At 55.2% G+C, this 16,430-nt stretch overlaps 5 protein-coding genes across 5 annotated transcripts; 3 read left to right on the top strand and 2 right to left on the bottom strand.

Annotated features, from left to right (window-relative positions):
* Positions 1-1,175: 1,175 nt before the first annotated feature.
* On the top strand, positions 1,176-3,893 carry CCMA1212_010562 (uncharacterized protein; the record flags this gene model as incomplete). Its single annotated transcript, XM_073707601.1, has 4 exons — positions 1,176-1,833; positions 2,020-3,181; positions 3,242-3,522; positions 3,568-3,893. The coding sequence occupies 4 exons, from the start codon at positions 1,176-1,178 to the stop codon at positions 3,891-3,893; spliced, it is 2,427 nt and encodes an 808-aa protein (XP_073553909.1).
* Positions 3,894-4,811: 918 nt separating this feature from the next.
* CCMA1212_010561 (Mediator of RNA polymerase II transcription subunit 10) lies at positions 4,812-5,563 on the bottom strand (the record flags this gene model as incomplete). The annotated part of the gene is made up of 3 exons (XM_073707600.1): positions 4,812-5,280; positions 5,355-5,457; positions 5,524-5,563. 3 exons carry the CDS (start codon positions 5,561-5,563, stop codon positions 4,812-4,814), a joined length of 612 nt encoding a protein of 203 aa, XP_073553912.1.
* Positions 5,564-8,103: 2,540 nt separating this feature from the next.
* On the top strand, positions 8,104-9,220 carry CCMA1212_010560 (uncharacterized protein; the record flags this gene model as incomplete). Its single annotated transcript, XM_073707599.1, has 2 exons — positions 8,104-8,581; positions 8,685-9,220. 2 exons carry the CDS (start codon positions 8,104-8,106, stop codon positions 9,218-9,220), a joined length of 1,014 nt encoding a protein of 337 aa, XP_073553911.1.
* Positions 9,221-9,782: 562 nt separating this feature from the next.
* Positions 9,783-11,678, bottom strand: CCMA1212_010559 (uncharacterized protein; the record flags this gene model as incomplete). The annotated part of the gene is made up of 3 exons (XM_073707598.1): positions 11,292-11,678; positions 10,663-11,191; positions 9,783-10,610 (listed from the first exon to the last, which is right to left on the bottom strand). Exons 1-3 carry the CDS (start codon positions 11,675-11,677, stop codon positions 9,783-9,785), a joined length of 1,743 nt encoding a protein of 580 aa, XP_073553870.1. The 5' UTR covers position 11,678.
* A 1,343-nt stretch (positions 11,679-13,021) lies between these two features.
* On the top strand, positions 13,022-15,505 carry CCMA1212_010558 (uncharacterized protein; the record flags this gene model as incomplete). The annotated part of the gene is made up of 4 exons (XM_073707597.1): positions 13,022-13,028; positions 13,103-13,159; positions 13,257-13,335; positions 13,393-15,505. 4 exons carry the CDS (start codon positions 13,022-13,024, stop codon positions 15,503-15,505), a joined length of 2,256 nt encoding a protein of 751 aa, XP_073553871.1.
* Between the last annotated feature and the right edge of the window lie 925 nt (positions 15,506-16,430).

Below are 16,430 nucleotides of genomic sequence, written 5' to 3'. Positions count from 1 at the left end.
TCCGGCAGCCAATGGCCTGCAGCTCTGCCCGCCCGCTGCAGCGTCCATTGGCCTCCTGCCCGTCTGCGTCGCTCTGCAAATGCAAAAGCTACGCGCCCTGCACCGTCCAGTGCTCCTCCTCTTCCCTGCTCTGCGTGGCCGGAGCAGAGTGAAAGTGCCTTGCCTCGCCTTTGCCTGTCTGGTCTGGCCTGGTCTTGTCTGGTGGGGGAGCCCCCAGCGCCAGACGTGCGGCCCGCTTCCCGCGACAGCGCCGTGCCAAAAACGCAGCTCGCGGTGCAGCGAAAAGGTGCGAGCGCAGCGGCCCAGCACAGTGGCGAGGGAGCGTGCCTGGACGGTGTGCCCGGCGCTGCCTGTTGGGGCGTTAGTCGCCTGGAAAGGTGCCTGTGATCTGGCCCGGTACAGGTACCACCGCGCCAGCTGATGCCGCTGACGTCTGCTGCCTGTCCGCCCTGCGGCCCTCGTACCTCCTACATGTAGCTGCGGCTGCCACAGCCCTTCGTTCGCACCATCGTCACTGACTGGCCCGGTCCCCATGGATGTTCAGGTCCTGCTTCCCACCTTGACCTTGGCTCGCCACGGCTCCGGCCATAGAAATCTCTGACGTGCCCCCCAGCTCATCAAAAACCGCTTTTTGTCCTTTTTGCTGATGAGTCTGGCGGACGTGAACCTGGGTTGGAAACCAAAAGCCTACTAACCAACCTTACCTGACCTTTCACTACCTTGCCCTGCCTTGCCCTGCCTTGCCTTGCCTCGCCTTACATTACCGTTACCTTACCTGCTACCTACCACCTACCTCCTCCTCGACTAGCCTTCACAGTGCCGCTGATAAATCGAGGGCTGGCTTGTCGCTTGGCTCTTGCTCCTGATCCGACCTCGTCAAAAGGTCCCGAGCCGCAGCGCATCGCATCGCGCCTCTTCCCACTCCATCCTCCCACCTCCGCCAGCCTCTGTCCGAGGAAAAAAAAACGGGAAAAAGGCAATTTCTACAGTGAACGGCCACAGTGCACCGACAGCCTGTGGCGCCTAGCCCCCTAGACCGGCCGGCACTGGACTTTCTTAATGCCCGTTTATTGCCTAGGCCTCTGTACCCTCCTCTGCAAGTCCCCAATATCCGGCATAACCTTGTGTCGGGACAGCCTTTTTCCTCCCCCAAGATTTCGACAGCCTTGGCCCCAATGAAGTTCTTCGGCGGCAATAAGAAACCGGCCTCGAAGAAGAACGCTTCTGCTTCCAGTGCCAGTGTCGACGACGACGCTCCAGGTCCTCATCCGCACCCGCAGAGCCCCAGCGTCCACGCCGACCCCCCGCCGCCGTACTCCTCCACCTCGCCGTCGCCTACCAAGCGCTCCTCGCGGCCCGTCTCCCACCACAAGGACGCAAACGCTGCCGCAAAGCCGCCCTCGTCGTCGAGGTCTTCCCGCCTGTCGCGCCACTCGACCGACGCCGGCTTCTCGTCATCGCGCCGCAGCAGCAAGTACGACTCGGACATTCATCCGCTGAATCTGCCCCCTGAGGAGCGAGAGCGGAAGCGCCTCTCTGCCATGTCAGCCAAGATGGACGTCGACCCCCAGCCCGTCAACGGCGCGGCATCGCCGCCGCCCCCCAAGCCCGCCTCGAATCCCTCGGCCCAGAAGAACTTTGCCGTGCCCATCCCCAACGGCAGCCTGCCCAACGGCAACGGCAACGACGAGGCTCCAACGCCGCCGCCGCACAAGTCCAACCCGTCCAGCCCTGTGCCCTCGCCCATTGAGGACGCCGAGTCATACAAGACGGCCGGAAACCGCTTCTTCAAAGAGAAGAACTACGCCAAGGCCATCGAGCAGTATAGCAAAGGTATGACGCAGATGGACACGAGAGCATCAATGACTATTGATTGTTTCATTGCCTTGCCTTTGTTCTTTGCATTTTTTTTCTCTTCCTGTTCTGGTCTCTCACCGTCGCTCTTTTTTTTTTTTTTTTTTCTCGATTAAAAAAAATATCATAAACTGGGCTAACATTTTCTGTTTCTCTGTCTTGCAGCTGTGGATCTGTTCCCCAACTCGGCAACTTACCTGAGCAACCGGGCGGCTGCCTACATGTCAAATGGCCAGTATGAGGCTGCCCTGGATGACTGCAGCCGCGCCGCGGAACTCGACCCTAACAACGCAAAGGTGCTGCTGCGCCTTGCAAGGATCTACACCGGTCTGGGGAGGCCCGACGAGGCCATGGCCATCTTCTCCCGCATCGTCCCGCCGCCCTCTGCTAAGGACATGGCCCCCACGCGGGAGATGCTGCACCACATCAAGTCGGCCAAGGACACGCTGCAGCGAGGCTCGGCCATGTCCATGGTGCTACACGCGCTGGACCAGGCCGAGCGCGGTCTCGGCCCCGGCGTCAGCAAGCCCCGTAAGTGGCAGCTGATGCGAGGCGAGGCGTACCTGAAGATGGGCCGCGAGAACTCCCTGGGAGAGGCCCAGGGCATCGCCATGTCGCTGCTCCGCCAGAACAACCAGGACCCTGAGGCTCTGGTCCTGCGTGGTCGCGTGCTCTACGGCCAGGGCGAGAACGAAAAGGCCATCCAGTACTTCCGGATGGCTTGCAGCTGCGACCCCGACTTCCGGGATGCCGTCAAGTGGCTGAGGATTGTCCAGAAGCTTGACCGCATGAAGGAGGAGGGCAACGCCGAGTTCAAGGCTGGCCGATGGCAAGCCGCTATCCAAAAGTACAGCGACGCCCTGGACATTGACCCTTCAAACAAGAGCATGAACGCCAAGCTGCTGCAGAACCGTGCCCAGTGCAAGATCAAGCTGCATCAGTACGAAGAGGCCATTGCCGACTCAGACCGGGCCGTCAGCCTGGACCCCAGTTACACAAAGGCACGCAAGACAAAGGCCAATGCCCTCGGAAAGACTGGCAAATGGGAAGAATGCGTCCGCGAGTGGAAGGCCATCCAGGAGCTTGACCCGACCGACAACTCGGTCCGCCAGGAGATCCGCAGGGCAGAGCTGGAGATGAAGAAGAGCTTGCGGAAGGACTACTACAAGATCATGGGCTTGGAAAAGAATGCTGATGCCAACGACATCAAGCGAGCGTACCGCAAGATGGCCGTCAAGCTGCATCCTGACAAGAACCCAGGCGACGCTGAGGCCGAAGCCAAGTTCAAGGACATGCAGGAAGCCTACGAGACGCTCAGCGACCCTCAGTACGTTTTTGCCTCTACCCAACTCTAAGAGAGATGAAGATGTGCTAACAAGCAATACAGAAAGAGAGCCCGCTATGACAACGGCGACGACCTCATTGACCCGGCTGACATGTTCAGCTCTGGCGGTATGGGCGGTGGCATGGGTGGCATCGACCCGGAGATCCTCTTCAGCATGATGGGCAACCAGGGCGGCTTCGGAGGCGGCGGATTCCGTTCCGGAGGCTTCCCCGGTGGTGCTGGCGGGTTCCCCGGCGGTGCCGGAGGCTTTCCCGGAGGGGCGAGCTTCAACTTTGGCGGTGCTGGCGCCGGGGGTCGCCAGCGAGGCGGCTTCCCTGGTGCCGGTGCTGGGTTCCCCTATTCGTGACCAGCCGACTGGGATGAAACAGAGACGGAGGGTGATGACGATGACGACGAAGAAGAGGAAGACGAGGAAGATGGCGCGTCTGACGCCGAACCTCGATACCCCTTCGTCGGCGGTTGGTCGGACGCCGCACCACGCAGCAAGCTACAGGCCGACTTTCAACGTCGCCGAGGAGATCGCAATGAGCTGGTTGAAACCTTTCGACGCTATGGGATGTGGCTTTTGGCGGCGGTTGTCTTGCTGCCTCCGCAGTTGGTTGCCCTGGGCTTGGTGGTGACGGCATTTGTATACTTGTGCATGAGACGAGACGGCCGGCAGCGCCGTTACGGCCGACGCAACACTGCAGGATAGACATTGGGATCTCTTTTTCATTTTTCTTTCTCTCTCTTTTCACATCCTGTTCGTTGAAGGTTTTTTTTTTCTTTTGATTCTTTTCCCCTTAAACCAGAAAAAAGACGCGCTTCCATCCTCATTGCTATGGCGTTTTGGGACATTTTAGAAAGAGAACCGGGAAAGACGAAACACACTTGGTCGATCTTTTTTCATTCATATTTGCACAGAAGCCAATGACTGTCTCGCAGGAGGGCAAAGAGGAACAGATATTCTTTTTTGGTCAGAGTCGGGTGTGCGTGTGTGGAAAAAGGAGGGTGAAGGGAGAGTGTTTGACCGGCTCTTTTCTTTTTCTTTTGGTTTTTGTTTTTTCTCCTTCCTCGGCGGGATGGATGACACGTTTGATGTTGGACATGACGGGTGTCTAGACACTTACAAACGGAAAAGACAGAAAGGAAGAAGAATGGGGGGAGAAGACGGGGAGAGGGAGGCCCGGTGGATTCGAGGTGGGATGAAGGTAGTTGCAATGGCTCCTTATATAGCTGAATGCTGGTGACCCGTCTTTTCCACAATCCATTGTCAGATACCCTTGTGTCTCTTTTGCTTTTTACTACGCTTCCTTTTGCTTTGCTCTTTGGACGATATCATTGAAGGTTGTATGCATGTTCGGATTCAGCATGGGATGCAATGCCCGTAACCTTGAGAGAGCTCTGGGAGTAGAAAAAAAGGAACAAGTAACATGAAGAATAGATGAAAGATGGAGCAGAACATCAATTGCTTCGCTGCTTGTGAAGTCGGGTATCATTTTCTGTGCCCTCTCAAACGCCACATTACCAGAACACCGTCCTTGTCTAAAAAGATCCCATATTCCGCACAAACCAGTCCCACTGAAAAGAAGCCAAGAGAAAAGTCATCATTACCGTATATCCCCTTCCCACCCTACTGTCCTCCCACGTTCCCCATGGGCGCAGGCCTCGCCGGCAAACTACTATTCGTCCCACTCGCCGACGCCGCCGTCCCCGAGGTAGTAGTAGTAGCAGCAGCAGCAGTAGTAGTGGTAGTAGTGGCAGTGGCAGCAGTGGCAGTGGCAGAAGTAGCATTCGCCGCCCTGGCTACAATCCCCGGATCGCCCCCCGTAGCCTCAAGCACGCGCCTCACGTCGTCGCGCAGCTCGGGCATGGCGGCGCTCATCTGCTCGGCGAGGACGTCGCGAAACGAGGCGAAAGCGCTGACCTTGCCGCGCATGAGCTGGTTGCCCCTGCGGACGAGCTCGACGAACTCGCGCGTGTAAATGTCTGGGTTGCGGCCGTTTTCGACGTATTCGAGGAGTTCTGGGGGCACGGAGGGGAGGTGGTTGGGGGGCGAGGCGGCGGCGTAGACGTTTTGGAGGGAGGTGGAGAGGGCTTTTCTGTTTTTTGGGGAGGTTGTTGGGTTAGCTTGCGGGATGTGATGTGATGTGCTTGGGGAGGGGACGAGAGGTACATTTCGTTGGAGAGGACTTCTTTGCTGGAGCGGCCCATGGAGTCGTATGTTGAGACTTGGACCATGATGCGGTAGAAGTCTTGGATGACGTCCTTGAGCTGTTCTGTCGGGGGGATTAGTGTTTCTGTTTCATTCTTATTGGCAGATAGAAGGAGAAAGGTGGTCGTACGCTCGATTGCATCGTGGTCTACTCTGTCGACGGGCGCCATTGTTGCTGAGGGGCGGTTTGGGAGTTGGTTGAGGTGAAGTGGGAGGAAGGTTTTTGGCGGATTGGGAGGCGCATTGATTGCAGTGGTTTGCGGATGCTAGAGTTAAGGTATGTCATTTTTGGAGCTTGTGGAGGTGGAGACGTCGGTTCGGCTGAAGCTTTGCGCGACCAAGTACAAGTACGACGCAGAAGGGACCTGGTAAATGTACATCGCCGTCTTGTTAGAAGATGCTCGAATGTGGTTTTGATGATATATTTGCAGTATGGAGTGGCCCAGTCATTGGTCGACATTCTAAGCTGCTCAGCGATATCAGGGGCGTCGCGATCAATGCCGGTAGGTTCAAGACCGTTTGGAAGGAGCAGCACATTGACACCGCCTGCTCTTTCGATACCGCCCAAATACACCGGCAGAACTGCCCACTGCTTTCTACGGATAAGGCATCTCTCCCAAAGGAAGAAAGATTCATTTTCTATTCACAAAAGTCTTTGTTAAGCCCCATGCCCTTCAGGCTCACGCGTTTCCTTCTCGATCTTGAGCCCTGAGAGCCAAAGTCAGCCGTGACCTGCGCTCAACCCCGACAGCCGCATCTTCGAGCTGTTCCAATTCATGATGCGCAGGTCCATCGTCAATTATTTAGATCGTGAAATCAATCCTGTTGGGCATGTCTCAGCACTCCGTCGAAGCGAGTCAACTCATCCACTGGAGAGCAATAGCTTTACGAGCGAGGCCAATATGGACAAAGTACGAGCATTGTACGTGATGGGTAGAGTGTTAGCGACGGCATGAGTAATAAGGCTGACAGTGCATTAGTCGATCTGCCTCGGCCACCAGACGATCCATGTCCAAGGGAGATGGCACACGTGGGCTCACAAGCTACCCATCAGTTCCTCCAAAATACGACAATGACAGCAGCGATGAAGCATGGGCCTCGACCTCCTGGCAACTGCTTTAGCAACGAGCTCTTGGTCGAACACGCATCCCGCACTTTTCCAAAGTAGAGACGACCTTGATCAGTCGATCATGGTAAGGACGCCTCACAATACGTAATGAAGCCGTGTCTCAGGAGGGTTATGAGGCTGGGGACCAGACTCCTAGGACAACACCCATGCTGGCTGGTCCAACGTGACACGCAATATGCAGCCCGCCTCATATCCAATCTCGGAAACCAGATGCGCCGGCTTCCATGCGAGCATCCCCTCCGAATTCATCAGCTAGCAGCAAACTGATACAGCATTAATCCAGAATTCCCTTGGAGAGCAAAGTCCAGGTCCTTGAACCTTGGCTCAATGTTTCTTCCTCTGAACTTGGCCTGAGATAGCCGTCGCAGCTGCGATCATCCTCGGCGCCTGGGCCCTGCGGCTTGTCGAAGTGATAACGCGGTGCTAAACTAGCGCAGGGGAACCGGCTTCTGGGACGCTGGCCCTGCTATCAATCGCGAGAGGGGCATTCGGGAAAGACACCAAATGTTTGTTTGCTTTCAGACGCCCAAGAGCTGACCGGGTGGACGGGACAAGACATTTATTGTTGACATGTGATTCACATGGAGCCGGCAGCTGAATAGCCTATCCAGGGTGATTTGTCTCAAAGAGCAGGCTCTTACATTTATCCACGAATTCAGGGAATTTGAAAGACTTGATCCGGGATCCTTGTTTGCTCCCCAAGTGTTCCCTTGAGGGCCCTGTGTTCTACCATTTACAAGTACACCGGATTCAACTTCAGGGACTCGTACAACGTACTGGCTGTGGTCCGAACAAGGGCGATCAACAAAACCATCTGACATTTGGGAGATCAAATCAATGCTCCTGTCTAAAATGCACCTGATGGAAAGCGTTCAGTTTGGGTCACAACCCGAAAATGCCCACCAGCGACACGACCCGGACTAGCAGGGGCCGACGCATGGGCACCGGGATGGCTTGGACCGATCCGCGCCGCCTCTGGACCACTGCTCTCACCTACCGTGCTTGTTTGCCTACTACCTAGATGGCTAGCTCTACGGCTTTAATATCAAGGTGCATAAGGACTGGGCCAATGGACTCCGCCGTCAAGGACAGAGAGAGCGTGAGAAAGGAGATGAGGTGGGAGCTGAGCCGGGCGGCATGTAACCCACCTGGTAACTGGGGATTTGGGTCCGGATAGGACCTCGTGTGAGTGCACATCGACAACCCTGTCCGTCTCTGTCTCAGAAAAGGCAATGAGCTTGTTGACATGGCCTTCCGCTGCCAGCCTGGCTTGCCCAAACCCTCCTCCTCTTCCTCCTCATCTTCCTCTTCCTTTTCATTCCGTCTGACCACTCTCTGGCACCATCTCTAGCCTCCCGTGTATATCTTCAACGCATAGCAAAGATATACGTTCAAGTGCTGACAGCAGTTTGAAGCAGCTTCATTGACCGTTTGGGCAATACCATCATCTACGGAGCAGCCTTTGATGTAAGTAGAGGCAGTACGCTACGAAACATATCCAACCCCCTCTACTCGATCCTTAAGCTGACATAGTCTAACCAGAAGCGTGACATCGCGGGAATCTGTTATGTGCAGTGTACCATGGCACCAAACGCAATAGAAGCAGCGGCTCCCATTGCCCCAGCCTCTGTCACGGAGTTTGAGTTTGTCGTTGGAGACCGGCCGGACCAGCTCAAGGCCGGATCCAACTCAAAGCTACGATCGCATCTGTCTAAACGAGGCTGGCAGGTCTACCTGCTGCAGCACAACTCTGCTGCAGGATCCTCGTCTTCATCTACACCTGCTGATGAAGCATCTCAGCAACGCGAGGACAGGTCCAGGCGGAAGAAGCGCAAGCGCCTTCAGCATACCATCACCTGGGATGTTCGAGGGCCCGACGATCCACAATTCCCGGGAACGGCAACCCCAACAAACAATAATAGCCTGATCCAAGGTGCTGGAGGCTTCGGAGCTGTGCAGCCGTTGGCAATCGAATACCAATTGGGAGGCGGCCGCGTTGATCCCTTCAGATCATACCCAACACCATGGCGGTCGTATATTCCCCATTTAGTCGACCACTGTGAGTCCAGCCCAGAAACAGATATGCTCCATCAACTCACACAGTCATGTCTGCCTGTTGTTCGTTTTACGAAAAAGAAGCGATGCTAACACGTTCGACATAGACATTGTCCACATGGCCGTCGACATCCCTGAGCTTGATGAGCCTGGTAGAAAGGGCCTTCTTCGAAGCCGCTGGTTCCGGCTCGCCACAACGGAAATCTCCACCTTTCAAGTCGTTCTGCTGCTCTCTGCCGGCAACTACGTCTCCGTCAAGGGCGGCATAGCCGCCGAGGTAGGCTTCAACATGGATCAGCTCCGGATCGACGCCCTCAAGTCCATCGGCATGGCCATGGACCTGCCCAACAATGCAACCGACTCCATCATTGGCGCGGTGGCAAAGATGGCCAGCTTCGAGGCCATGCACGGAGACCTGGATTGCTTTCAGCTGCACATGAACGCTGCGAGGAGGCTGGTGAATATGAGAGGGGGGCTGCACAATTTAGGCCTTGGGGGACTGTTGCGAAGGATGCTTATTTGGATTGACTTGAATGGCGGACATCTGATGAATACGGAGCGGTGGTTTCCCGGGCAGACTTTTGCTGGGAGTGAGGAGGAGGTTGAGGTTGAACCGAACCCGGAGCGGTTCATTGCCATGTAGAGATGCATGGGCGACGAGGGAGCTTCAGTGCTTCTGCCTTGTTTCGAGTTCCCCCTGTGTTTATTGGCGTCATTCCGTTACTTTCTTATCAAGTTGAGCGTCTTGTGGAAGCGATTCTGGTAACATCCAGACTGATGGTTTTTATAAGTGTGTTCTTTTCGGACCGAGGCGTCATCTAGAACAGTAAATGGAAATTCATCGTCTTCTTTTCATACATTTTATATTCCATTACTCTCCTCGCTCTTGTTGACCAACAAATGAAACTGGCCCCCCTTTAGGGTCAGTCGAATCAGAAGAACAATCTTCTTAACATACACGAACGCAAAAAGCGAACTAAGCAGAACAAAGGAAATGCTCAAGTAAAAGTACAAGCCCAATAGGTAAAAAAACGGACAATATGGTATCGATCCAGAATTTAAANAAAAAAAAAAAAAAAAAAAAAAAAAAAAAAAAAAAAAAAAAAAAAAAAACGCTCATTGCTGTCTTTTCCCCCTTACCACAAGTCTCCCTCGCTTTTTTTGCCTGTGTCTCCAGGCTGATCCCCCTCTCACCGAAGAAATAGTCAACGCCTAGAAAACGTCTGCGAAGCATCAACAAACAGCGTCGCCAAAAGCAAAACGGCATTAAAGCCCGCCATCATGTAAAACGGCGTCCCCGTCGAGACCTTGTCGAACAGCAGGCCCCCGAGCTTCGTCAGCAGCAGGATGGCCGCGCCGCCGCACAGCGAGTAGACGCCCGCGATGGATCCCTTGAGCCTCAGCCGCGACACAAACTCCTCCTCGGTGGCGATCCGGATGAGGGGCTCCGACTCGCCCGACTCGTCCTCGTCGGGCGCGAGGAAGTGCTGCCGGCGGGCGTTGCGCGGGATCTCGACGGCGAGGATGCCCTTGCCCAGGGAGCCCAGGCTGCACACGATGGAGCCGATCTGGCTGATGCCGAGGAGCGTCACGATGAGAAACACGGCGGGGCTGCCGCCCCTGCCGTCGACGTCGCCGATTTCGGGGCTCGGGAGCCGCGGGAAGATGATGTAGCCCACGATGCCGAAGACGGTGGCCGCGACGACGGGGTAGTTGACCCTGCCCGGGTGGCGCGACAGGTAGCCGAACACGGGGGCGCAGAGCAGGCCCATGAGCTGCGCCACGCCGGTGAGGATGGAGGACAGGACGTATGCCTGGCGGCACTCCTTTTTGAGCTCCGGCGAGGGGTCGTTGGGCGAGCCCTGGCAGAATCCGTTGCCGATGAAGAAGGTGTTGATGTAGAGGGGGACGAAGAGCGAGATGGCAACGGTAGATGCTCTGGCGACGAAGCCGCCGAGGTAGCCCAGGGCGATCCGTGAATCGGTAAAGCCGAGGAGTATCGAGTCCATCATGAGGTGAAGATAAGGAATCACCTGGATCAGATGTCAGTAAAACCGGAGTCTTCCAATCCGATTCACCCCATACCTTGTTTTGTGCTCTTCCAGAGTAGGCATATCCATCGCTGGACGGGCCCTTGAATCCGAGAAGCAACTTCCATCCTTTGCCCTGTTCTCCTTGGACATTGCGCAGCCCGAAGAAAACAAACACAGCGACAAGCAGCGCGACGGCGCCGACAACGTAGTAGCTGTATGACACGGCCTCTCCGGGTGTGACGTTGTCAATCTCTCCAAACTTGGCGGGCAATGGCAGAAAGCACGCCAGCGCCAGCAATGCGCCGCACCCCGTGAAGAGGCCGACATAGCCCGCCAGCACGGACGACTTCCCCGACCGTCCCTGAGGATCCACGCCCGATGAGACTGGCCGCCCTTCGCTGGAGAGCGATCGCGAGTACATCTCGGGTGTGATGGTAGCTTCGGACTCGACGGAATAAGCGGCGCTCAGGCGCGCGCTCGAGAGGCTGTTGCGGGCGGCTCTGGCCCTTTCAAGAGCGCTGTTGCGCAGCTCCTCATCTTCGTCCGTCAGAGAAGGGAGGATGGCGGTCACCATTGTGGCCCTACAGTTTCCATCGTACGTTAGCTAGCAGGCTCCAGCGAGTTCAGATGCCTTGTTTCTCCGCTCCGTCGACGATAGATGCAAGCAGAAACAGCACATACGTAGCCGATGCTCCCAGCGCAAAGAGAATCCTGGCCAGCAGAAGCTGCGGATACACATTCCTGGCCTGCACAAACACCACCAGCGAGAGGCCTACAATCAGGTACCCAATCGCGGCAACCCATCGCACACCCAGCCGATCCGACACGAGGCCCCAGGCCGGGCAGGCGACGAGGGCGACAATCTCGTCTGCAAAGCCCAGCGTGCCGACGACGTCGCCCACGTTCTTCTTCTGCCCTATCAGGTCGGTGATGACAAAGGAAACGGAGCTGTTGAGGAAGACGAGGAAGGAGATGGAGAAGAGCGAGATGCCGAGCAGGTATGTCGCGGCCTGCGTGGGCGTCGTCGAGGCCGCAAAGGGCAGATATCGCTGGAAGGCGGACGGCATTCTGGGCCCTGATTATTGAGCCTCCTACTTGTCGCGCGCAGTTTTCTCTCTGTAATGTTGGGTAGAGGATGCGAATGGACGTCGGCGTCTCTCTGTTGGGATTATCGCGAACTGGCAGTGCTATCGGATGTGATCCAGCAAGAAAACGACCTTTGGGAGAGAAGCTGCGGGAAGTCACATGGCGGTGCGAATGCGCAAGATGAGACGTGAAAATGAAGTAAAGAAATAAGAAGAAGCTGGTGATAAAGACTGTGAATGCGAAGTGAAGCTGCAAAGACAAGAAAAGAAAAAGTCCCGCCCTTTTGGGTTGCCGTGTTGTTGTTTTTCGTTTACGCTTTTCAAGTCTTGACGATGACGGGACATGAGCTTGTTCTTAGTGCTGGGAGCTCTCGGTGTTTGGATACTGGCTCAGCCAATGGGAGGGCGCGTTGGGCGGGCAGAGGTATCTGGGAGGTATTTGATATCCCTTGTCGCTTCATCACAGTGATCACATGGAGAGACGCGCCTGCAGATGGAGCATTGAGATGGACTAGGAAAGACTGTTGGGGCGGCATTGGTTCGGGCTGGATGCTGGCATGACCAGTCACCTGCAGCAATGGCTAGAAATGGAGAATGGTGCATAGGCATGTCACTGCGAATGAAGCTGTGATATCGTATCGACCACCGGCACTTACATACATGAGATCGGCAAGAGGCAGGGGGTACGAGTACATGCTCGCGACAAACCATATAGTACCGGCAGCGTAGCAAGAAGTACTATGTATGGTTCCAGGTCTCACTCGGAATGTTCCAGGGTAACGGAACTCTATCGCTGTGGCACGCTCGGTAACAAACCTCGAGTTCAAGTCAGCCAAAAGAAGCATATTACTGCTTTCCATCTCGTTCAGGAACCGCTGTTGCATACACAGGTAGGTAAACGACTCGAGCACAGAAGTTGTGATTCAGCTGAATGGACTTTGGTGCTGCAGTATAAAATACATCGACTATTACCTAGTAGGAGGCTGAGACTATAACAGCAGAGAGACAAGGGTAAAGAGCAGACGAGAAGAAAAGAAAAATGAAAGAAATAGAAAGCAAATATTGTCCGAAATATCCATCACTGGAAGATTTCAGCTCGGCAGATGTTCAAGACTGGCTTTACAGTATGTGAACGTTCGACTGGCAGACGGCATGCGGAGTGCAAGGCTCCCTCCTCGTACTTCGTACCGCCAGTCCAGAACAGCGAAATGGGCGGATCATCTAAAATCCGCTCATCTTCAGAACCCAGCTATCTTATCGCTCCGCTGAGATCGCCGAAGGAAGGTCAATTGCTTTGGCGTGTCGATGCGCGTTCTCAACGATGAGATGACGAGTGCGCCACAACAATCCCTCACCTCGTCTCTATCGTTGCCGAACTCTGACCTGCCGCCTTCTACTGACTTCAAGCGAGATACACCGCCAAGATGGTCGGCAAAGTCTCCGAGAGAGTGCTCCTCAGGGAGGGTACGTGAAGACGCCTCCAGTTGCGCATCACTTGGACCACCGGTTCTTGTCGTCGATGGGCCACCGAGTGCTAACGCCTGAAATTGGAACCGCACAGGGCTCGAGAGGACCGACAATGGCATGAAATTGACGTCGTGGCCTGATGTCAGCCCTATCAACCAGAAGAACTACTACACGTGAGATCCGACGACGATTTGGGTGGCCTGGTGCTGGGCGACTAACCCTTGGAGCAGAGATTATATGAAGCGGGACGACCAGGTCCTGGCTCTACGACTACAGAACGACGCGAACCGTGACCGATTGGTGCAGAGCGCCCGAGATCGCGACCGAGCTCTCTCGAAGCCTGCCAACGGCGAGCTCCCCCTCCCACTGCCAGACCTCGGCGACGACGATGGGGCTGCAACTCCCTCGGGCGGCATGGACCCGTCCAGGGTCATTGTCATTCACCCTGGAAGCCAGAACCTGCGCATTGGCTTTGCGAGCGACGCACTCCCCAAGACCATCCCCGCTGTGCTGGCGACCAAGTTCCCCCAGACCGAGTCGGAGATGTACGAAGCCCTCCCCCGACGTCAGTTCGAGGCGAAGACCGTCGACCAACAATACGGAGAGGAGTGGTCCAAGAAGTACCAGAAGATGTGCAACGACCTCAAGGTCGAAATGCGCGCCAACAAGCGAAAAGTACTGCCCAATTCCAAGGAGCTGGTCCAGACCTTCAACCGCCGTACGGAACCCGAGATTATCCAGAAACACAACGACGTGCTCGAGGTCGAATGGACAGATGTAAGCAAACTGGACGACCCAGATTCGCCGGCGTCTTGCTTTATTGGGTACGAAGCGCTGCGGGTTCCTGACGATTCAAACCCAAAATTCAAGCTATGGTGGCCCATGCAACACGGATACTGGAACGAGGATGGCTACACAAGTCAAGAGCATCTGTTTGATGACTTTGAAACCCTGCTGGACAAGGCCCTACGTCAAGAGCTTGGGCTCAAGACAAACAGCGAGTGGCAGCAGTACAGCTGTGTTTTTGTCATTCCCGATCTCTACGACAAGAAGTATGTGGAGCAGGTCTTACTATCCTGCATGACCTGGTTCGAGTTCAGTAGAGTATGCTTCATCCAGGAAAGCATGGCGGCCACCTTTGGCGCCGGATACACGCAAGCCTGCGTCGTCGATGTCGGCGCCCAGAAGACTGCAGTCACTTGTGTCGAAGACGGGCTGTGTATCGAGGACTCGAGAATCAACCTCAAGTACGGCGGATACGACATTACGGAAACGTTCATCAAGATGATGCTCTACGACAACTTTCCCTACCAGGAAATCAATCTACGGCGGAGATATGACTTTTTGTTGGCCGAAGAACTCAAGTGGAAGCACTGCACCATGTCTCAGGCCAACATATCGGTGCAGCTTTACAACTTCCATGTTCGGGCGCCGAACCAACCGACGCGCAAGTATGCCTTCAAGACGTACGACGAAGTCATTCTTGCGCCAATGGGTGTTTTTGAGCCCTCGATCTTCGACAACAGCACCAAGCTCAGGGGACGAAGAAAACTGGTGGATCGTTCCTACAACGCATATGACGTGGATATTCCCGACGATCCAACATCTGCCGCGCAGCTTGCGATCCTCGCTCTGGTCAAGCCGTCACTCACGGACAACACAAATGGCTTCTCCCAGTCGCAACCCGAAGTGTCGACGCCCAGCAAGGAAAAGTCGCAGCCGTTCAACTTTCTTGGTAAGAGCGAGACAGCGAGCGGGACACCCATGGCATCGCACGCCGGATCGCCGGCACCCGAGGGCAACGGCACTCCGGCTCCGTACATCTTTGGGGCCAACAAGGATGGCGTCAATGGCGACAGCCCTGCTCCGGGCAGCATTCGAGCAGCCGGCACACCGGTTCCGGGGCAGTCCCAAAGCACCCAGCCGCCTCCGGGCATCTTTGTCGAGCCAGCGCGCGGCGCCAAAGAAATCGCAGCCGAGAGAGACGAGGTGCTGCCCCTGGCCCCGCTGGACATTGCCATCCTGACAAGCATCCACAACGCCGCTAAGGGCGACGACAAGAAGGTTCGCGACTTGCTAGGCAGTATCATGGTCGTCGGCGGCGGAGCCAAGATCCCGCAGTTCACCGTCGTTCTGGAGGAGAGGCTGAAGGCGTTGAAGCCCGAGCTTAGCGAGAGGATACTCGTCAGTCGAAGCGCCAGGGACATGGACGAGCAGGTTGTGACCTGGAAGGGCGCGAGTGTCTTCGCCAAGCTGCCGACCAACGATTCATGGATCACGCCGTTTGAGTTTGAGAGACTCGGCGCGCGTACGCTCCACCACAAGGTGCTCTGGGCTTGGTAGATGGAGTCTGATGTTTACATATACCTCTGCGCCAGAGCTTGTCTGGGCACGAGGGCGGGCACGGAATCGAGAGGGAGCATTGGAGTTTATCGGTTTGCCAATAAGGATATGGGAGAACTGGGCTATTTTTGTAATCAGAATGTATCGCTTGTGCCGATTGGCAACTTGCAGTAGCGGAGCGGGACGGCAGTTATAGAACCTATGAGGACGTCTATTTTAATTCGAGCACCTCATTGTCCTCTCGCCAGGTGTTGTCGCTTCGAAATGACAGTGAATAATGTAATGACATACTCACACTTACCTAGATTTAACCCATGATGAGAAGAGGCAATCAACACAGGACCAGCTGAACTTACGATGATGCGTCCTCTCCGTCTATCGCTATTGAGCCATTGAAGAGGCCATTCACATGCAAACCAAGGTCAGCTAGAAGCGAACACGAACTCCATAAGGCACATGTAAGTGGAGGAAACGCCAGCGATCACGCATTAGCTGGGGGGACAGGTTGAGCTGCTAGTGGTTTATAAGCATTATCTTTGAGAAGCCAACTCGAGCGATTCTCCATTTAGTGAGTGATTCTTCTGTCAGCTTAGATGACTTTGTTTGTGCATCGTCGGAGCACCATGTTGATGATGCAAGGGGGGGGAGAACAATAGTACAGTATTCACACATTGAGAAGGATTACTTGGCACATAGATGACTAAATGTGGGAATCCGAGTATGACTGACCGTCTTGTAAGTGCTTGATCATAGCATGTGATGGTACGAATAAAGTTGGCATTTGGGGTCACACTATATTGGACAAATAACGACGAGAGGTTGTTCCTGTGACTTGCTTCCGTCACACAAATGTTCGGTGAGCCTGGAATGCAATGTTCGGCCAATGGGAAACAAAGGGTGCAGGATTCAGAAGGAGTGCTTTGCG

The sequence above is a fragment of the Trichoderma ghanense genome (genome assembly GCF_004382785.1).
Source record: "Trichoderma ghanense strain CCMA-1212 chromosome Unknown scaffold_27, whole genome shotgun sequence".
Classification (NCBI taxonomy): domain Eukaryota; kingdom Fungi; phylum Ascomycota; class Sordariomycetes; order Hypocreales; family Hypocreaceae; genus Trichoderma; species Trichoderma ghanense.
This window is presented reverse-complemented; position numbering and strand designations above follow the sequence as displayed.